Genomic DNA, 22,143 nt, shown 5'->3' with positions numbered 1-22,143 from the left:
ACTTATAAGCAATATATATATATATATATAATACAACTTAAAACAAATATTTGTGTTTGTGATAAAAACCTGACATATTATATCGCAATATTATATCGTTATATTAATATTACACTGAAATCAACTTTTCTAATAGAAAACAAATTTTTTCATTATCTATCTTTATACAAATTACATTTTGTTGCTTAAGTTATTTCAAGTTTCCTTGGGTCGTATTAGTAATTTCTGACATACTACATTTTGTATCCAATCTAAGGTTTTTCAGAAGTGCTTTTGGACTGGGATCTCTTCCACTAAATTTTCTGAAATTCTCACGTGCAGAATAAGTACCACCAACAGATAAAAATGATTCGCGATATCTTCGACCGAGTTCCTTCAATGATTCTTTATTCTTATACGAGACATCTTGAAAAGCACTATACAAATCAGCAGCAATCATTTTTGACCAAACATGACTGAAATTATAAAATTTTTATTTTTTCAATACTACAGTAGAACATATGTATATTCTAATATTTACAAAATCTTACCTGTAATAAGCAGCTGCCCATTGTCCACTAAAGATAGCATCAAAAGAACAAACATGGCTGTCCTTCTTATATGGAGGAAGTACAAAATATTTTTTCCATAAGCGGTTCATTATGCTATTCCAATATTCTTTGCTACAAATTTTAGAGGAAATCATAAAACATATTACTATATTTATTATTCAAATAACATTTATATATATTTATAGTATCCAATCTTACCCAGAATATAATTCTAAATCAAGTTCTGACAAATACAGTTCTTTACATAAATTGTAACCAGATAAATGCGTCTTTGAATCCCTTACTTTTTCAACTATATTAAGAGGTAATGGTTCTTCAGTAACTTGATGACATGAAATTCTTTGCACAAATGATGGTTCATATAACCTAATAAGCAAATAAAACATTAAACAATATATGTAGTTGTAAATTATAAAGAATATGAAGATTTTAAATCTACCAATTCTCAAGAAGATAGTCAGAAATAAATAGTGCATCCCATTCTACAAACGAAAGTCCTGCAATATGTGTGTATTCCACCTTTGTTAATATATGATGTAATGCATGTCCAAACTAAATGACAAAGAATAATATTAAGAGAAATAAGTACCTTAAACTTTATTTTTATATGCATAAAATTTACCTGCCGAAATAACGTTTGAAGGTCTTTAAATGAAAGTAAAGAAGGTTTCTCACCCATGGGTGGTGCGAAATTGAATATTAATGCAACTAATGGTTTTATGCCACATATTTTACTTCTGTTTTGTATTTCTACTGTATATCCTGCATTCTGTGACACTCGGACTTTCTCATCTCCTCTTGCATATGGATCTAAATAAAAACTACCTACTGGATCAGTACTTGAATGTTTTAAATCAAAGACATCAAAAAATCGAACATCTTTATGCCAGAGATCTAGCTTCTTGGATTCAATAATCTTTACATCAAATAACGTTTCAATAAGTTCAAATAAGCCACATAATACTTTCGGTAGAGGAAAATAATTATTTAAATCCTCTTCCTTGTACCTGTAAATGATATTGCAATGATATATATTTATATTCTTTTTTATTACAAAGTGTTTCTGAATTTTATTTTATAATTACATGTACACAGAATGTAGTTGTTTTCTACCCCAATATGCTATGTCCCAATGTTGAAGTGCACCATCTAAACCTTTTTCATTTGCAAATGCTTGAAGTTCTTTAATTTCATGTTCTTGAGCAGGTCGAGCTTTTATAGACAAAGCAAATCAATAATACTAGTCATATATAATACTACATACTCGATGCAAATGTAGTTATACAAATTTTACCTGTGGCTAGTAAATTACCCAATACATAGTGAATATTTTGTACACTGCCTGCCATCTTAGTTTCCATACTTAAATCAGTAAATGACTTGTATCCCAATAAATCAGCCTCTTGATTTCTTTTCTGTCTAATTTCTTCTAATGTTGTACTTGTTTGTATCGATCTATCATGTAATAAAGATGCTTTGATAACATTCGCATCCCAAACTCTCCATCTTAAAGCACGATCATGGCAATGTTCTAAACAATATACATTAGAAAAAATTAATCTTTAATTTCATTATATTTGGTTAATTTACAACATTAAAGATAAATTTTATTATGATCAATAAACTTTCAATTTTATAGATAGATTTATACCCATAAATGGTTCCACGATATCAGGAGTTAAAATTACTATCCATGGTCCTGCAAGGAACTGTGTAGGATTTACTGCCATAGATTTTAGTAGGTCTTCAGGAAAATCTCTTATAATATTAGGATCTCTTATAGTAAAAGTAAGATTATTTATGGCTGCCTATGAAGATAAAACAGTATTAATATTTCTTTAACTTATATTTGCACATTTCGTTATTTACCTGCACTTTTTGTGAATATTTTTTAATTTTTTCAGACAACCATATTTTCAATGCTGCAAATTGTTCTTTTTTCTTCTCAGACAATTCTAATCCATTTAATCTCCCTTCCAATATATATCTTGCTAAAATTCTTTTCTGTTCAACATTTAATTCACTTTCATTATTATTCAAGACATTTTTACATGCTTGATATATTGGTACATTAATGTATTTAAAAGCGGAAGCTCGTTTAGCACGTTCACTAATGCTTATATAATATTGTGTAGGCATTAAACTTTGATTTCCTAAATATAATGTCTTTGCAATGCCCCATGTAATATTCAAAGAAGCATCTATCTCCTCTATAGGGTTTAATATGTTTTTAAATAAATTTTCTGGAGAAATACTGTTAACATCTGTAAATCAATTTTACAAAACATAAGTGTTTTCAATAAACTTAAATTAAAAGATTATAACATAAGTAAAATAAAAGAATTACTTTCTATTTGTTTCCCTAAGGTTTTAACTGTTTCTTCAAATTCTAATGATTGCCTTCCAATAACAGCAACACATTTTTCTATTGTAATATTTGTAAATTCCGGACTTTTATCTTCTTTTAGTAAAGGATATTTTCCTGGTAAATCTTCTCCGATTTCTGGGACACTAAATAGAAATATGATTAATCATTAAAACCATTAATATGTTGTGCAAAGAAAATTATACAGAATATTTACATACAAAACTTATTAAGTATTAAGTTGAGAATAAAATTATGTAATTTTTATTTCGAATAAAATAATTACAGTATACATACAGAATCAAATAACCATTACGTCTTGGAATTTTTAAAAAACTATTTTGTGATAGAATAATTCTTTTGCCACAAAATGAAGCCATTTTAATATTTCTTAAAAACATTATGTTTTACAACTTTTTAAATTACATCTTCAATTAAAAACCAGTCTTTTTGGTTACAAACGACGCTTTGTACTATTTAATTCCTATTTTCTTCACTGAACTAGCCAAAACTTAGTCATGAACTACATATTATACGATTAAATTCTGTAGACATTTAACTGCATTTTTAATAGTTTCACAATAGTCTATAACTTTGTTGAAATAGTTTTTAGAATAGGTACAGTTATGTGAAAAATTTTGCTCTTAAACAATAAAATAAATAAATAAACTAGATCACATTCTAAAATGAATTTTTTGTTATGTAATCATAAATTGTATTTGTTACGATACATTTGCGATGGCGCCACTATAAATGTCATTAAAATTTAGAATAAAGTTCCTATTTTGTGATTCGAGATCACTTACTATCTAGGTACATTTACATTAGGATAACTTCAATTAGGTAGAAAAAATTGCGTATTTTCTGACTCGTAGATAGTGAGACATTATACAGAGAGATTGATATTACGATATTATTTGGTACATTGAAACTATTTCTGCAATAAATTTTGCTGTTTCAATCATTACCACAAAATCGACATCTGTAACAATGTCAGGCAAGCTACGTGGAGGTAATATTAAATGGGAAAATTCGACAGAAGGAAATGATGTATATGAAACAAAGCATAAAATGAGGTTGAGAGAATCGCCAAGGAATACGCAACAACCTGCTGTACCCGAAAACGAGATTGTTATAGAACCACGAAAGCGAGGTCGAGGTCCTTCTAAAAGGCCTTGTCTTAACAGAAATGCTTTAATGGCTCGAGAAAATCGGCTCAAGAAAAAAGCGTACCTAGAGAAAATAGAAAATAAGCTATTATTTTATCAGCAAGAAAACAAAAATTTAGTAAATATTATAAAAAGACAGGGTATTGACCTTAAACGGTTAACTGGTGAAGTTGCTTATTTCAAGAGCGTATTAAACAATAATACCAGTATTACTGCATTATTGAAGACTATCAATGATGGTCTTCAAAAGATTAGTACACAGAAGAGGAATTCATTGCGTTTGAATCATGTTTCTGAGTGTCCAAATGAATTGGATGTTCAACACAAATGTACATGTTCTACAAATGTGAAGGAGAATATATTGAATACTCAAAATACCGATATATTTATTACAAATGTCAATAATGATTCATTGATCGAACGTGGTACAAGTAAAGATCCAAACAATGAATCATATATTAATTCCCAAAGGCAACTTGCTTGTAAGAATTCAAGCATTGATAAAATTTCTTCATCTTTTTTAGATTCGGATCACAATTATACTGTTTCCAAAAGTACAATAGTTAATGTTAAGAATAACCTTCAAAGTAAAGAAGAAACAAACTTAATAACATCAACTACCAATTTAATATCTGAAGATAATTATATGGATAATACAAAGGAGCTAAACAATTTATTACCAATTGCTCAAGCAGATTTACCCAATGCAAATGAAAAAAAAGATACTGATACCATTGGTATCGATTTTGATCAGTTTTCTTCTTTCAATATGGATATATTTGAAGATCTTCCAAAATGTGACGAGATGATGAATACAGTGGATAGTTTAAATGATGCATCCAACCTTTTTAAAGCAGATGAAATATCTCAAACTTTAGATAATACTGGAATCTGTCTTCATGTTAATTCAGACAAAGTATCTTTAGAGTTTTGTGCAATTTGTCATTTAAATAGTAAGAACTCGGGATCAAACTGAAGGGGGAATTGATCGTAAATCTTTTAAATCCACTCAATGACGAATCTCTGGAGAGGTCAACCAAAGATTTTGAACATATTTTCCGATCAGTGGATTATAAAAAGTTAATGAAAGTAATATGTTATTTTAGTTTGTTACTATGATTACTGAATTTAATGTAAAAAATTGTTACATATACAATAGAGGATATATCAATATTTTCAGGTGTATCAAGGAGAAATGTGTCAGCATGTTTGTCAGTTTGCTGCTGAAACATCATACAAATGCTTTTCACATGGAACGAAAGTTGCGTTATTAATATCTGTACTATATATATATAAATATGTACATAAGTACATAAATAATATACATGTATACGTATATATTTGTATATAAACGTGCAATATGTATACATATATATCTGTATATACATGTGTGATGTGTATACATATATATGTATTCAGACATATACATATGTGTATATGTATATATTTCTTTCTATTTACATTTTCACACCCATGCATGCATATATGTGTATACAGATAATGATACATATAAGCATATATGGTGTTTATATTATAAGTGACTGATTTTTTTATGTAATGCTTTAAAATTATATCTAATAACATGTAGTGATAAAAAATATTTTTGTCACATGCTGCATCAATTGCTACTTTTTAAAAGTGGTATTTAGCAATATAAAAATTGTTTTGTAAGAAGTGTTTATTATGTTTGAGTCTATTGGATCTAATCTGTCCATTAGAACACTACAAAGCTTCTGTTTGTTATGTATAATGTTAAATCGTAACACTTCTGTTCCTCTGAGACTGTAATTATTTGCTTTTTACAGGATAATACCATATTGCCATTGAAGTTTGCTAACAACGATCATACGAAAAGGTGGGCGTTAATGTAATTTTATTAACCATGTATTTGAAACTTAGTACTATAAAAATGTGTTATATACAAATTGTTAGATTTGTAACAAATGTGATTTGTTTGTTTGGTCTAGTTGAAGTTTGGCATGTCTGACACATTCTGTTTAATGTTTGGTGTAACATAGTATTTTGGAGCAATTACAAATAGTGCTTGTTGGGAAAGTGTGTGGAATCACGATCGTCCCCCTTCTTTTCTATAAAATATATGATTTTATAATAAACAGGTTGAGTACGATTAAATCGATGCTTGTTTTTATACACGTGAAACAACATATATATTGCACTATGTAAAAGTTATTGCAAAAATTGTCCAAATATCAGTTTTGTATACTCTGTAATTTAATTTTCAGCTGTATCCCGAGGATTTTCAGCCATTATGGAACATTCCATCCACTGATCGAGTTGTATGGTAATTGAAGTTGAAATTAAAGAATTTAATAATAAATTTAATATTTCTTATATATTGTATTTCATAAATTATGTAGTAGTATGAATTAGATGCGGTTTTGCAAGTGTTAGAAATTTTATTACTTGCAGTCTTACATAAGCTTTAATAATGGAAAATAACATAAAGTATGATGAAAATGATTAGAGCAAATGTAAAAAATCATTTTTTGTTTCTGGAGGAAAAGAAGTGTATCGATTTTGTCATTATTACGATATACTTGTTTTAATGCATATACTATTTTTATATATTTTTATTATAAATTATTTATTTATTCATAACATACAGGCATAAATTTAAGATTTATGTAAATGAAAATTGTATATTTCTCTGTCGATTTGAGTATTTTGTAATTTTTAATTAAGATAAGTTGTTTTGTATAAAAATTTTATTGCTTATTTATAATAAATAATCTACTTTTTATACGTGTGAATAATTCAATTATCCATTCTTTTTTACTTACATTTATACAATAATATCCTTAAATTAATGTGTCAATCATTTTGTTATAAAATATGAAAATACAATTATGTCATGCCTATTTCAATTATAATGTATTATGATATTTGTTATACTGTACGATACTGCAATCAATATAAACGATTAAACTTTTTGAAGAGTCTGTATTTGATTTTTTCTTTAGTTAACATAATCATTTTCCTGCGTTTTAATATTTATGCAATAGGGAACTATATAACTTTGTACAAAGGATTCATGGTCACAAATATACTAGTTTAATAAGAAATAAACAATATAAATGATTAGTCTCAAATTCCAAGGCGACTGAAAACATCCGGTTTCTTCACATGCGCTACCGTTGCAATTCTGTCGAAAGTTACTTGTTTAGTACTGCTTGTTTTAACCATTCCCAAACGTGCTTTTGCTGGTATCGAAGTTAACCTTTCTGAAGCTAAGAAAAATATTGCATAAAAGTTAAAAAAATTGGTACAGTGAAAATTATAAAGATTCATATTATTATATAATTATAAAGAATTATAAAGATGTGTAAACAGCGTTATTGATGTTGGGCTACATACCTAGCTTTCCAGATGTAACATTGGATTTTATCAATCTGTTGTCTCTTAAAGATGTGTTGTTAAAAGAAATTCTTTTCGTTGTTTTCACTAATTGTGTAACACTATTTGACATAACTTTTCTATTTGCTTCTTGATCAGCTCGCATTGTGCCTACATTTTTTGGTACAATTTTATTTGTTGTAAGAATCGAAGTTCTTGTATTGGAACTTCTGCTTTTTAATATTCCTACACTATTTGTTCCATTTTTCAGTATACCTGCTTGTGTTAAGATATTATCCTTTTTGGCATCTTTATCTCCTAATCGATTAAAAACACTCACAGATCTTTTAAGGATATCTTTCCCTAATCCAGTAATATTAAATGTCTGTGATGTTTCAGTTGGATTTGTTGTACTAGTTACAGAACTGTCACCCAGCCTGTCAAATACAGTTCGCTTTTGTTCTACGGAGTTTTTAAGAATTTGTTGACTTCTAGATGTTGATCCTTTTGGAAGTATTACAGTATATCCTACTTTATTATCTTTATTATCAAGTGATTTTAGTTTTTTAGGTGGTTCCTGCCATTCGTCTTCATTATTACTATCAAATTCATTGTCCTCTTTTAATTTTCTTTTAAGGATGGTCTGCTTCTTTTGATTAGCAAGATCTGTAATTATTTCACCTGATGTTGATGCTGATTTTTTAGCAACAACAGTTTTCTTGACCGAAGTTGTTGGAATCTTAACGATCTTTTTTGTGATTATTGCATCAGATTTAAGTTTAGTAGCAATAGCTTTAGAAGTAGAACTAGCTGCTTTTGTTGTTACTTTTTTAATTATTGGTTTCGGCTTTCCAACATTATCTTCTGTATCAACTAAGAATCTTTCACATGTTGTCTCTTCTACTACTTTTTTTGCATATCTTAAAATAGCAATCATATCTCCCATTAAAGTAATTCCCATTTCTTTGAGACTAGGTTTGTCCAAATCAGGTAACATGTCTGGTTTAATACGATTATTGGAAAACACAACAGCATGTTTTGTAGCTACATCTTGTGGAAATCCAGCTCCTTTAAAAAATTTTACCCAATATGCTATAAAAGAAAAAGATAGTAACAAATGATAATTTTTACACAAAAATTGAAAAATTAGGAAAATTACAAAAAATTCTACATACCTGATAATGATGATGCCATTTTACCGATTAGGTTATTTTTATTATTTGACACAATAATGTTTTATAAATAATTTCATACGTTAAAAATATATCATTCACAGACAAATTAACAATATTATTTTACATATTTTACAAAATTTGTTATATTGTACACAAATTCACTTAAAATAAATATTTTTGTGAACGAAAATATACTGTTTCGAATATATAGATAAGAAGAAATGTTCAATTATAATTTGTTGAAAAAAATATCACAGAATATTGTTAAAAAATGATAATAAACATCGGCATTCCATTGCTTGAAGCTTCAGGTCTATTCAGGTCTATTCATGTCTAGTTGCCTGTACATATATGAACACAAATGCGTGAGTGAAATTGGAATGCTTAGATAAAATTTTAGAGAAAGTCTCATGTGGCGACACCACCGGCAAATATAAGCATTAGTCATAAGTGGCAATTTTTATTTATAAATGAATTGAAATTATCTTTAAATTTGTACACTATTACAAAATAAATGTACAATACATATAGCTCTATGTAAAAGAAATTATAAATTTCTAATAAAATGGTAATATTCATTAATTTCGTATAATATATTACAAAAATGTAAATTATCTGAACAAAAATTTATTATATTTTATTATTGAAAAGAACAATACTTATGTACGTTTTAAATTGGAAAGTATAATATATTTGAAGTAAGTAAGAAATTGAATATTGTAAGTTTGACTGATGCAATTGTTGCCGTTCTAGGTATAAAATGCTTATGCCTGCATGTCCGTGAAGTCTCGGAGGAATGGTGTTACTCTTGTTGTTTTGGAAATTTCACACGAATTACCGTACTATTTTTATCGTGTGTGGGTGAATCAGGTGTCATAGTCGTCTTTGATACTATTTTCGATATCTTCATATTCTCTAAGCCGTTTGCTGGGCGAGATTCGCGCTTAAAAGAAGAACGGAGGTTAGTTTCGGCAGATGTATTGGGGTATGTAGTTTTCTATGAAACCGAGTTTGAAACAAACCGATAAATGTAACAAGATTTCGTTGTGCTGTAAAAACCTTACGGAAATGCTTTGTTTATTTATAATGAATTCTTATTTAAATGCGATACTTTATCTTCTAAGCAACATTTGATTTTGTCTTTATTTGAATTTGTTGTATGCGTATTTGAACAAGAATATGAATTTTGTTAATAGTAAACATACTTAACTAGGATTCATTCAGTTCTTTTTAATTTGTTTTTTGGACAGAGTTTACATATTATGAAATATCTATAAACTTAAGTTACATCGATATTTAACTGAATTTAGTTTTATAATTAGGTTTACATATGTTATGTTTGATTTTGTGAATACGTATTACAGATAATGATACATATTAGACATATACATAAAAAGAGGGATAATGTATTCTAGCATATTTTGTTAAGCAGTCTAATTAAGTTTTCGATCCACTGATAATATATATCACTGGAATACTTGATTGCATTATTACAATTCGCGGGGGTTAGCTACGAAAGCTGTTGCGTAGGAAGAGCGACAGGGTGTTGAGTAAGTAAATGGTACGGGTAGAATCAAGGAAAGCTAGCAACTAAAGTAATGAGCAAGGGTGAAAGAGAGAGAGAGAGAGAGAGCGCGCTCGCGCGCGCGAGAGAGAGAGAGAGAGAGAGAGAGAGAGAGAGAGAAAGAGAGCGATAGCGTGGGAGGGGAGGCTCGTGCGCCGGCGAGCAAATCGTGTGTCAGACTCGTGGCAGAGGGGTCAGCGCGAGAGAAAGAACGACACGAACCGAACATTTTCTGGACTTAGCGGGTACGTTTTCACGTTACAAAACGTACACCTTTTTTTCATTTTCAGTTATTTGTTCATTTTTCTTTATTTTTTCTCAAATCTCCATTTATTTTCTTTTTAACTCATATTTCCATTTTCTTTCTTTCTCTCTTTCTATCGCCTGTGCGCGCGTGTAATTTCCTTTTCGTTTTTTTTCTTGTATCGGCAACTTATATTTTTTTATCAACAAATGCATTTAGTCTTTATGATCAGTATTAGCGTGAAACAAGTGTAAGAAATGTCCGAACAAATTGTCAGTCTCGGTTATGATCGAGATCAGCATATTCAAGTGTTTGCTCGTTGATTTGTACATACGAAAACGTTTGTAGCTGTGTGACATAGAAATCATTTACATTTAAAGGAACGTGATATATCCGCGGAAGGATGAACGACATGGAAGCTTACGGGGATGGATACATGGAGCCCGAGGAAGAATGGGAGAGGGAAGGTCTTTTGGACCCAGCTTGGGAAAAACAGCAGAAAAAGGTGAGTTGAATTTGTCTCGTTTTTATTTAATAGAATTTTATATATTTCTTTTTGCTTCGATAAAAAAACTTCGATTTAGTTATATAGTACTGGACAACGATATATCATATTGCATATTGAGCGATTGAACTGGTATTTTAATGTTCCTATTTGTGTTGAGTACATTTGTTTAGCCTACTTTTTTGTTTTGCAAATTTGCAAAATGTTATTATTATTTTCACAGTGAAGGTGTTCATTCTGAACGTTTATCACTTACAGAATATTTGCCTACTAGATTTTTGAACTACTGTACATAACCTCACGGAGCACGATACGATTTTCAAATGTTGTATTAGGATACATACGACGGCATATAATAAGCGAATACATCGCATATGATCTTAATGATAATGAAAGTGTCTTATTTTAATTGATTTTATTTTATACAAATTATCAATAGTACGCGATTTTCGCAAATCGAACGAACTTTACTTTTTCAGAGTTAATTTTGTATTTATCGCAAAACATTTAATATCTAATTTTAGTTTCATTTCTGAGAGAAAGACTATCGCTGTTGTCGCTAATCTTCTATTTCTTGTAGATGTTTATACTTTCCGTCCGAATTATACGAAATTTCCGTATTATACGTCCGAAATATCTTCTACTCCTCTGTGAATTGTAGGTATTATATTTTAAAATGCTGTGTATAGAGATTAAAACGCAAAGTGTCTTCGATTAACAATGAACGTTTCTTTGACGCAAATTTTGATTCGTAATATACGGAGAGATAATTATGCTAGAAGAAATACCCGGAGAAGATACAAGGGTAGCAGATTAATACGGTGTCAATTGATAAAATGGAACAGCTTCAAGTACGCGTTGAAAATGTTTTCTTCATTTTTGGCAGAGGCTCAAGGCTCTCAAGACCGACTCGATTACATGGGACGTTAGATGTGGCAGCCCTTTGGATTGTATTTTCAGACTTTATGACAAAAATAATCGAGCACTGAGTCATTTTAAGCTATCGTAGTTTCGTTGATGTTCCTCGATTTTTGATCGTTGAAATAAGATTGCGGTACCGTCGGTTTCATTGGCACATGCGATAATTTTGTGATTATTTCGTTACTGGATCGTTTCTTCATTTGTATCAGTCTCGAAGTATCGTTGCTAGAAATACTTAGATATGTAAATTATTACGGAACTATGTTTGTCTGACAATTGGCTCGATGAACCAGAGCCGAGTAGAGTTCTTACAGAATTTGAATCTTATGAAATTACCGTTTCTAATTTTCGTTCCCTATTTTCAGTCTTTTGCCAATGAGAGCTTTATCTTGATATTAATCTTATCTTGATATCACATTCCTGATGTGTTAGTTAATTTATCGATGTTAAATAACACAAATCTGATATTTTTATCGATAATTTATCATATGCTCGAAATAATTTTCAATGTTCTTATTGTTATCATTTTTCGAATTCACAATTTTCAAAAGATATTTTAATTTGCTTACTTAACATTCTAGAAATAAAATCCAAAGATTTGTAGATACTTTTATCTTGGTTATCTTAAGCATTTTTTGAGGGATATTTTTGACACGTTAACAATCACACTTTAAGATACATAGTACGTAGACTAATTGGAAAAAATCTTCGTGTGATAATATTTCAACCACGAAAGTATATTTATTTCCTTTAAAAGAAAAATAAGAGTTTCATCTCTCTCTCGTTCTTCATATTCTCATTAATTACCAATAGCATATTTATATCGTTTAATATTTTCATACATGTATCTTTCATACAATGATTAAATATATAGATAGTAATATATTCGGAAAACTAAGCTGTCGGCTAGTTAACTGTATAATTTCTCATAAAATCTCGGCCACTTGGACGGCTTTCGAACTGCGCACGAAACATTCCGGGGGACGGTGATAGGCATTTTTTTCTTTCGCTTTCAAATGGGTCACGTTGCTTGATGCTTTGCGAAAACTCGCTGTTCTTGCGCTTGTTTCACGATTTCCGTTTGACTTTATCTACTTACGAACATCTTGAACGAAACGACTTCTTTCTTCAAATTGCCGAAATTTTTCTATAATTTTGTCGCGTCATTCGAATTAGCTTTGATCCACAGGCTTCGTCTTCGCTGGATACGATCTGTACACGAAAGATACCAACTTAATTGGCTGTTAATTACAGGTTCTCGTTGACGTCTTAATTTTTATTCGTAATCGCATTCTGTGCATAGATACGTGTAATAGAGAAATTTTCGATTGTTGTGGTGGTGAAGTACACTAACGTAGAAACGTGTTGTTGCGGAGAATCGTCGAAGGTTACGGAACTGCTTATCTAGTGTTACTGTCAACTGGTTATTTTACGTGGTGCGATACGGTGATACTCGTTACGGTTCGTCAGGGATATAGCAGCATTCATGTATATAAGTATATACTTACTTTCTTCGTCGTTTACGTTCGCACGGAGCTGACATTGCTATATATATATATATATATATATAGATAATGCACGCGGTCGAAGACATCGATCATATTCTCTGATCGATCGCCGTTTTCAAATTTAACCGGCGTTTATGCCGGTCGTTCACGACACGATCTTACCTGCGATTGTGTAAAGTATGCTGTTCTCTGTTGTCGCACATTGCTCCAAGGTCTGATCGTGTAGCGTTCGTGTGAGTAGGGTTCGTAAAGTGACAGCGTGTTACGTATAATCTTTCGATAGGACGAAAGAAGAAAAATCGTTTTAAAAACAATTTGTAACGCGTTCCGGCGATAACAATGAATTGTTTTACCAACCAGAAACTGTACGAATATTGGAAGTTCCAAAGATAGGGGAGGCGCAGAGTTAAAGTTGCGAACGGGCGAGAGCTATCGATCGATTTCTTACTCGATGCGAGCAGAAGATCGTTAACCTTTGAGAAGTTTCGGCTGTACGCCAAATCTTAGATTGGAATCGGGTGACCCACGCATGCTATGCACCAGTAAGTCGATTGTTATGCGATGATAAGTTCCGCGCGCCTGAACACCTTTGCCGGCTGTTTATTGCGAATTCCGCGATTACGCTTCGTTAAAATGCAATCGACACCCACGTTTTACTATTTTCAGCCAACTATTCGCCGTTTGCAAAGGTCGAACGATAATTACGCGAAATATATGCGTTCAGTGTAACCGGTTGGAATGGTTTCTTGAATGAATTTTCAGTATTTCCACCCGCTGCGGTGATACTGTCCGCAAATAGAACGTCGACCATGATATTTTCCGTTACGTATGATCTTCCAGGATTATTTTCGGCATGTTGTGCGTAGAGAAACGCAATTGATGGCGCAGAGTAACATCTTTTTCCTTGAATTCCTTTACCTCAATCGTTTACATCGCGCGAACCAAAGTCATTGAGTTTCCGCGGCCGATTAGCCCGCGGCGCTACATAACGCGATGTTCAGTCGATCGGTTACGCGACACATTCTCTAGGATCTATCGCAAATAGGACGACGATGTTGCTGAAACCGCTGAACCACTCTTGTGAAACATGTAAAAATTTTATTTGTTTCATGTAACTAATGTTATTTGATCTAACCGGCCGCATCGCCACCTGTGCTTTATTTCAACGCCGGAATAATAGAATGCTGCGAACCGATAATGTGTTCGTACACCGGTTCTCGTAAATATCTTTTACAACAGTTTCATTGCTACGCGATTTTCACGTGTATCATAAAAGTAACTTGGCAATTTCGTTCTCCTGTCGCTCTATCTCCTACTTCATCGTACATTTTTGCCTTAAATTCGTGTGTTTCAAGGTACAGCGGAGTTGCGTAGAAAGGATTCGTTAATTGGCCGCTTTGGCCAATAATTTTTCACCGACTATGAAGGATATGTATATGTATATGTACGTATAGCGCGTCGTGTAACTGTTAATGGTAAGAACAGAGTAGAAGTTTCAGCTATCTTATGGAAGTTTGACACAAACGAAAAGAAATTCAATGCCAGAATTTAAGAATAGATATAAGTTGCAAGCGTGTTCACGCGCGATATTTAGAATTTGGGTTACGTGAATTATGTGCATCGTATTCAGGGCGTTTCGTGTTTAACTGCGTTTATTTTTGGTGCAACTGCAGGTAGCTGTAAAAATTTTGTGTAGACAGTCGGATTTATATACTTTTCTACTTACATTTGTCCCGACAGCCCGTTACAACGATATAGCCAGCAAAAGATTTATTTGATCGTGCGTAGCGTGAAATGATTTTGGCGATCGATCGTTCGATCGACCGAGAGTATATCTTGCAAATAAAAATCATCTGTTTATATCGTGTCATTAACTCATTGACACGCGAGACATTCTTTCCGTTTATAAAAGGATGGGCATGAGTCACGAACGTAAGTAAAGAAAACCTCGTAACTCCATTGTTATTCTGTGCAACTATGATTGTATAGTTTGTTTACATAACTCGATATTCGGTTTACTTTTGTAAAGTTACCGTTTATGTAATGGAATTTGTTTGTCTGGTAATATTTGTAACCTTTTGTATTGTGCAATTACAGGAAAAAGCAAAGAAACGTTGGATATTTATAGAAATACAGCAATAGCTACGATGAAAAAGTTACGAGATTATAAAATCCTCGCGAATTCTCGCGAAACTTATTTTTGAAACAGAATTCGGTTCTTCAAGAGAAACACGACCATGGTTCTCGTATAGATATAGATCAAATGATTTATCAGCAATGAATTTAATCGTGTTGTAATTTCTGTGCCATTCATCAGTTTTCAATTTTTCCTTTATTTCTAACTTTTTTGCTTAGCCGTTGAAATAGAGCGCCCCTGCCCCCCCCCCTCCGCTCTCTTCCTCTTCGGTTCCAGTAAATATATCGGTGATTGAACTAAAATCCAAATAGCTTATACCTACGAATGATAAATTAAAGAATGTGGAAATATTAATTTAATATTCTGATTGAAAATAAAACGGATCAGAACGTGTTCGAAATGCTTCAGCGCTCAGCGCGGGAGGAGTCAATGTTTTACAAATAGATCTTAGAGCGCTCGTAGAAGTTAAGGTGGCTCATGTCCAATTTTGGCCGGTCGCGCTTCACGCTAGCCGTATTAAATTTCAGGCAATATTTTTCTCTCTCTGCCCATTCCCCTTTAAAAAAATTTACAAGTATCGATGTCGTTTCCTTTTCACATCTTTATGCATTTTTCAACAACCTAGGGTTGACTGTAACGATGTTATCAATAATATCGTCAAATCAATGATTGTATATAATACTTGTTTTTATCGAACTTATTATATTGTATTCTCGGAGAGATATAATTTGTAATTAATGAAATAATAAGAAACGTGTTTGTTTTCAACATTTATTTATGTTACCATGCTACACTATTCTTTAATTGTATTTCAAACTAAATTAAAAGCTTTTTTTTTTGTAAGATATGTTCATTAATGCTACATGCTATATATTAGAAGATAGGAGAAGAAGATATCTGTGTGATACTTATTTTTGTATAAATCGAATATTGCAATATTTAACAAATAAATAACTGTTTTTCAAATAAAGTATGTTTCAAGTCAATTGCTTCATTTAACCATGGGATATGGTATAAAGTAATTGAGATCGTTATCGTGTGTTTGAGTATATCGAATTTTATGCTTCAAGATATCAAAGGTTTGAAAATCTTTAGCCTGGGCAATGGGAAGCACAGTTTAAGAACCGGGACAGGAGATATATATAGCAGGAGGGATTGGGGTCGTTACTAAAATATATGCTAAGCAGCATTCAAGCTCAATTCTCCATTTTAAATTCTTTGTAACCGTGAAACATTACTGTTTAATCGATCCTGTAGAGATTGAGATATTGAGAAAAAAGATATCGAGATATTATTGAGAAATTAGAAATAGATAAATAGAAAATGAGTGAACATCAATGTTATGTTTATATTTGCAGACATTCACAGCATGGTGCAATTCGCACCTTCGCAAAGCTGGAACCGCTATCGAATCGATCGAAGAAGACTTTAGAAATGGACTGAAATTAATGTTACTACTTGAAGTAATTTCTGGCGAAACTCTGCCAAGACCAGACAGAGGCAAAATGAGGTTCCACAAGATCGCGAATGTGAATAAAGCTCTTGATTACATTGCCAGTAAAGGTGTAAAATTAGTTTCTATCGGAGCAGAGGGTAAATATCATGATTCTTTGAACAGTTCCTTGTAGGAGTTGAGTAAAGTTGAATAAAATGCAAGGTCATTGCTTAATTTTTACCAGAAATCGTGGATGGCAACTTGAAGATGACATTGGGCATGATCTGGACCATCATTTTGAGATTTGCTATTCAAGACATTTCTGTGGAAGAAATGACTGCTAAAGAGGGTCTTTTGCTGTGGTGTCAACGTAAAACTGCACCGTATAAAAATGTCAATGTTCAAAACTTCCATCTATCCTTCAAGGATGGTTTGGCGTTTTGTGCGCTCATTCATCGTCATCGCCCTGATTTGATTGATTACAATAAACTTAGCAAGGATAATCCTTTAGAAAATTTGAACACTGCCTTTGATGTTGCTGAAAAGTATCTCGACATTCCTCGTATGTTAGATCCCGATGGTAAGTATATATATATATATTTTTTTTTTAAACGTTTCGTCACATTCAAAGCAAATGTTAAATGCGTTACACTTTGCATACTGTCGATTAACGTGATAGAGATATTTTTTAACCAAATAGTTTAGGCATTTTGTTGGGGTTCAGGATGGAACTACGATCAGATGAGCTTTTTCTGTCACTTAAATGAATAGATTCTTAATATTATATTCCCTTGATATCATATAGATTTGATCAACACACCCAAGCCAGATGAGCGTGCAATCATGACGTACGTGTCCTGCTACTACCATGCGTTCCAAGGTGCTCAGCAGGTCAGCGTAAAGAAATGCGTGTTGTTCCCTTACTTTGGTTACAAAACGACCTGTGCTATCTTTCACTAATACACTATCATCGTATGCTTACACTTAACAGTGTTTCATCATGCTAATTTCATTGTATAACTTATACTTGTTTTATGTTCAAATGCTACGTACTTACAGACAAAATGTTGACTGTTGGAAAGATTTTCTTGATTTATCTATAGGTTTGTTTCCGTTACCCCTACAATGTACACTGTACAGCCAATTCATGATATTAGCTAGAGACAATTAATATATTTCTAATACATCAATGAGAATTACAAATATCAATTAAAATTACACTCCTTGATAGAAGACAAACAAAATTTTTCAGTGGACATTCTTAAGCTAACATTGCATGGTTTGAGTTTTTCCGAATGTGTTTTTCTAGATATGCGAAATACAGCAATGCCTGATGAGAGAGCTGTGATGACCTACGTTTCCTCATACTACCACTGCTTTAGCGGCGCACAAAAGGTGTGTGTTTGCATTTGAAATTAACCTATAACATATAAAAATCGTATTATCTGTGTACAATTTACTCGTTGAATGTTTAACCACAACTAAATTGGAAACAAATTTCCGATGATATGCTTTTACCCAAACATATCGACGCACATATAGCGATTACAACGATACAATGAAGATCTCCGTTTCCTAAGGCGAATTTCTACTTTTCATTGTAGGCAGAGACTGCCGCAAACAGAATATGTAAAGTTCTAAAAGTGAATCAAGAAAATGAGAGACTCATGGAAGAATACGAACGACTGGCATCTGATTTACTGGAATGGATAAGACGAACCATGCCTTGGTTGGCTAGTCGTCAGACCGATAATTCCCTTGCCGGTTGTCAGAAAAAATTAGAAGAATATAGAACGTACCGTCGTAAGCATAAACCACCGCGAGTTGAGCAAAAAGCCAAACTCGAAACGAATTTTAACACTTTACAAACGAAACTGCGACTCAGCAATCGACCTGCTTATATGCCAACTGAAGGAAAAATGGTATCCGATATAAATAAGGCTTGGAAAGGTAAAATATTCTAACACTTGTGTCAACTCTGATGACGAAGTAACAAGTACTTTTGACGAAAGTACCAAGATCATTTGATTCGATTATAGGTTTAGAGTTGGCAGAGAAGTCATTCGAAGAATGGCTTTTGTCGGAAATGATGCGTCTCGAGCGTTTGGAACATTTGGCTCAGAAATTTAAACATAAAGCTGATGCTCATGAAGAATGGACTGCAGGAAAGGAAGAGATGCTCACATCACAACATTTCCGACAGTGCAAACTCAATGAACTCAAAGCTTTGAAGAAAAAGCATGAAGCTTTCGAATCTGATCTTGCGGCGCATCAGGATCGCGTGGAACAGATAGCTGCCATTGCTCAGGAGCTCAAGTAATTTTGCAAAATACTTGCACCAAATTATTTTGAAGATATGTTCATAATAACATTGGTACTTTCTTTTATAGTACCTTGGAGTATCACGATAGTGCGTCCGTTAATGCTAGATGTCAACGAATTTGCGACCAATGGGATCGCTTGGGTACTCTTACCCAACGTAGACGTCAGGCGTTAGATGAGGCCGAACGTATTCTTGAAAAGATCGACGTCCTACATTTGGAATTCGCTAAACGAGCTGCTGTAAGTTTATATTATTACGTATGTGGTAAAAAATCTTTTCCGGAATTTAATGATTATGACATAATTTTTAGCCGTTCAATAATTGGTTGGATGGAACCAGGGAAGATCTAGTAGATATGTTTATCGTTCATACGATGGAGGAAATCCAAGGTTTAATGGATGCTCATGCTGCGTTTAAAGCAACTCTTGGAGAAGCTGATAAAGAATACAATGCTATTGTGGGATTAGTGCGTGAAGTTGAATCAACAGTCAAACAGTTCCAAATTCCGGGAGGTCTTGAAAATCCGTACACTACTCTCACTGCTTTGGACCTTACGAAGAAATGGAGCGATGTCAGACAACTTGTACCTCAGCGTGACGGTACACTGCAAGCGGAACTTCGCAAACAACAGAATAATGAATTACTTCGACGACAGTTTGCTGAGAAAGCTAATGCCGTTGGTCCGTGGATAGAACGTCAACTAGACGCAGTTACAGCTATTGGTCTCGGTCTTCAGGGTACTTTGGAAGATCAATTACATCGTCTGAAGGAATATGAACAAGCGGTTTATCAATACAAAGCTCATCTTGAAGAACTGGAGAAGATTCACCAAGCTGTCCAAGAAGGCATGATATTTGAGAATCGATACACTCAATATACGATGGAAACTTTACGAGTTGGATGGGAACAATTACTTACTTCGATAAATCGTAACATTAATGAAGTCGAAAACCAAATTCTTACTAGAGATTCGAAGGTAACATTCTTTTTTTTTTTAAATTATCTCTTCATCTTTTTTCCAACGACTAAAATAAATTTAATGTGTATTGTAGGGTATTACGCAAGAACAACTTAATGAATTTCGTAGTAGTTTCAATCATTTTGACAAGAACCGTACAGGTAGATTGGCTCCTGATGAATTCAAATCCTGTCTTGTTTCTCTGGGTTATTCCATTGGAAAGGATAGGCAAGGTGACATCGATTTCCAGCGTATTCTGGCTATTGTTGATCCAAATAATTCTGGTTACGTACATTTCGATGCGTTCCTAGACTTTATGACTCGCGAATCTACAGATACAGACACAGCCGAGCAAGTAATCGATAGTTTCCGTATACTTGCTGGAGACAAGGTTTGCATACTTTTATCTAAATGATCACAATTTTATTTCGAAATATTAATTAATTATTATTTGTATCGTTTAGCCATACATTTTGGCCGACGAACTGAGGAGAGAATTGCCACCTGATCAGGCTGAATACTGTATTCAACGAATGCCTCCATACAAGGGACCGAATGCAATCCCTGGAGCATTGGATTATCGTTCATTCTCTACTGCTCTATACGGTGAATCAGATTTGTAAGGATACATATCAAAAATCATGAAAACTTTTTGGACGATTTCCATTTTAAAAAGCAGATGAAATGTTATTTGAAACGTATGTCGCACGTTTTGGTACTCTAACGCATCTTTATAAATTGAGAATCTCAACGCGATCAAAGAATCATTGACTAGCCTCAAGAAATATAGTATAATATTCGGAGCGTTTGGGATGAAAAGGCTCTAATACGTTTATACGTGTCACGAGTTAGCAATTTTTTATTCGTGATATTTTTTTAACGTAAAGGAACCTGAGAGCTATACCGATAAATTTTGATACACTGATATTTGCTAAGATGTCTATTCTCTATCGTTATCACGAGATGAAATTGACGTATAGCGCTCGATGAAGGTGGTCCGTACTTAAATAAGTCTGTACAGTGACAATAAATATACACAATTTAGATACCTTGACGTTAAAAGAGTAGCACAATCGAATACAACAGATTCTTCTAGAACGTTTGCTTCTTGCCTATGTCTACGGTGAGTCCTATAATTAGTAAGTTAATGTTTCAATTGTATATAAACATGTCCGAGAAGTCACACGAGTACCAATAATAGAGAGAATAATAAGCATTTCCTTTCCGTAAACGTTCCAGAAAAGGAGAGGATAATATAGTTCCATAAATGATTAATATGTTAAAATGGAAAACGTGATTAAACGGTTTATTACGTACAATTTTCGCATGCATCGATATTGCAGTCGTACATATTGTTTAAAAAATATTCCATTTTATTGGGAGTATTTGTATATTTTTGAAAAAGCTGTTTAAATCGTATCATACAAAAAATAGCTTAATTTTTCCTTGGAAAGAAAAGTTTGATTTGTCTAAACGAGATGATTGTTTCAGTTGAAAAACTAAATAAACTATACATTTTTTATAAAATAAGCTTTGGAAAGAAACAGTTACTCAGATTCAAACGCAAGGCGCAAATCGATGTTCGTAAAATATGCGAAAATTCATAATGTGTGTATAAATTAATAATATTAACGATATAAACGAATATTTGGAAATTCGTACATACGTACGAAACGACTTTCTCGCTAAGAATCCAGAAAATACTACGCTCGAAATCGAACACAACATTCATATTTTTTTATAATAAGCGGCATAACGAATTCTTAACGAAAGAGGGGGGGGCCGCTTTTACATTTCGTAAATCGTATATTAAATAATAATGCGAAACGATGCTAAAGAAAGCAAATTATTTATTTATTTGAATTAAACGATTATTTATTATTGTTCCGATAATTAATTATGGTAGTAAAACAAAGCCACTTTTTCAAAGTATT

At 32.5% G+C, this 22,143-nt stretch overlaps 4 protein-coding genes across 11 annotated transcripts; 2 read left to right on the top strand and 2 right to left on the bottom strand.

Moving 5' to 3' along the window:
* Nucleotides 1-157: 157 nt before the first annotated feature.
* On the bottom strand, nucleotides 158-3,657 carry LOC100743067 (probable cytosolic oligopeptidase A). The gene is made up of 11 exons (XM_012383782.3): nucleotides 3,214-3,657; nucleotides 2,899-3,062; nucleotides 2,421-2,815; nucleotides 2,203-2,359; nucleotides 1,846-2,082; nucleotides 1,637-1,763; nucleotides 1,174-1,558; nucleotides 991-1,103; nucleotides 750-917; nucleotides 531-662; nucleotides 158-455 (listed from the first exon to the last, which is right to left on the bottom strand). Exons 1-11 carry the CDS (start codon nucleotides 3,315-3,317, stop codon nucleotides 191-193), a joined length of 2,247 nt encoding a protein of 748 aa, XP_012239205.1. The 5' UTR covers nucleotides 3,318-3,657; the 3' UTR covers nucleotides 158-190.
* A 74-nt stretch (nucleotides 3,658-3,731) lies between these two features.
* On the top strand, nucleotides 3,732-6,439 carry LOC100749354. 4 transcript variants are annotated; one of them, XM_012383778.3, is made up of 5 exons: nucleotides 3,732-4,516; nucleotides 4,610-5,174; nucleotides 5,266-5,940; nucleotides 6,053-6,202; nucleotides 6,329-6,439. In XM_012383778.3, exons 1-2 carry the CDS (start codon nucleotides 3,907-3,909, stop codon nucleotides 5,059-5,061), a joined length of 1,062 nt encoding a protein of 353 aa, XP_012239201.1. In that variant the 5' UTR covers nucleotides 3,732-3,906; the 3' UTR covers nucleotides 5,062-5,174; nucleotides 5,266-5,940; nucleotides 6,053-6,202; nucleotides 6,329-6,439. The 4 variants fall into 4 exon arrangements, with proteins under 4 accessions (XP_012239201.1, XP_033175793.1, XP_003488233.1 ...); XM_033319902.1 differs by having other exon boundaries at nucleotides 3,732-5,164; XM_003488185.4 differs by having other exon boundaries at nucleotides 3,732-5,174.
* Nucleotides 6,440-7,026: 587 nt separating this feature from the next.
* LOC100749240 (uncharacterized protein C19orf47 homolog) lies at nucleotides 7,027-8,988 on the bottom strand. Its single transcript, XM_003488184.4, has 3 exons — nucleotides 8,615-8,988; nucleotides 7,461-8,531; nucleotides 7,027-7,333 (listed from the first exon to the last, which is right to left on the bottom strand). The coding sequence occupies exons 1-3, from the start codon at nucleotides 8,631-8,633 to the stop codon at nucleotides 7,191-7,193; spliced, it is 1,233 nt and encodes a 410-aa protein (XP_003488232.1). The 5' UTR covers nucleotides 8,634-8,988; the 3' UTR covers nucleotides 7,027-7,190.
* A 392-nt stretch (nucleotides 8,989-9,380) lies between these two features.
* Nucleotides 9,381-21,662, top strand: LOC100749119 (alpha-actinin, sarcomeric). Of its 5 annotated transcripts, XM_033319901.1 has the most exons (12): nucleotides 10,282-10,423; nucleotides 10,803-10,927; nucleotides 16,852-17,086; nucleotides 17,173-17,508; nucleotides 17,734-17,823; nucleotides 18,238-18,323; nucleotides 18,533-18,878; nucleotides 18,968-19,244; nucleotides 19,319-19,490; nucleotides 19,562-20,227; nucleotides 20,304-20,600; nucleotides 20,674-21,662. In XM_033319901.1, the coding sequence occupies exons 2-12, from the start codon at nucleotides 10,826-10,828 to the stop codon at nucleotides 20,830-20,832; spliced, it is 2,766 nt and encodes a 921-aa protein (XP_033175792.1). In that variant the 5' UTR covers nucleotides 10,282-10,423; nucleotides 10,803-10,825; the 3' UTR covers nucleotides 20,833-21,662. The 5 variants fall into 5 exon arrangements, with proteins under 5 accessions (XP_012239122.1, XP_012239123.1, XP_033175792.1 ...); XM_012383699.3 differs by lacking the exons at nucleotides 10,282-10,423; nucleotides 18,238-18,323 and adding an exon at nucleotides 9,381-9,575 and having other exon boundaries at nucleotides 17,734-17,819; nucleotides 20,674-20,832; XM_012383700.3 differs by lacking the exons at nucleotides 10,282-10,423; nucleotides 18,238-18,323 and adding an exon at nucleotides 9,381-9,599 and having other exon boundaries at nucleotides 17,734-17,819; nucleotides 20,674-20,832.
* The last annotated feature ends 481 nt before the right edge of the window (nucleotides 21,663-22,143 follow it).

Source organism: Bombus impatiens, unplaced genomic scaffold, assembly GCF_000188095.3.
Source record: "Bombus impatiens unplaced genomic scaffold, BIMP_2.2 scf_0219, whole genome shotgun sequence".
Classification (NCBI taxonomy): Eukaryota; Metazoa; Arthropoda; class Insecta; order Hymenoptera; family Apidae; genus Bombus; species Bombus impatiens.
Note: the sequence above shows the minus strand (reverse complement) of the source record. Positions and strands in the feature narration are given on the sequence as shown.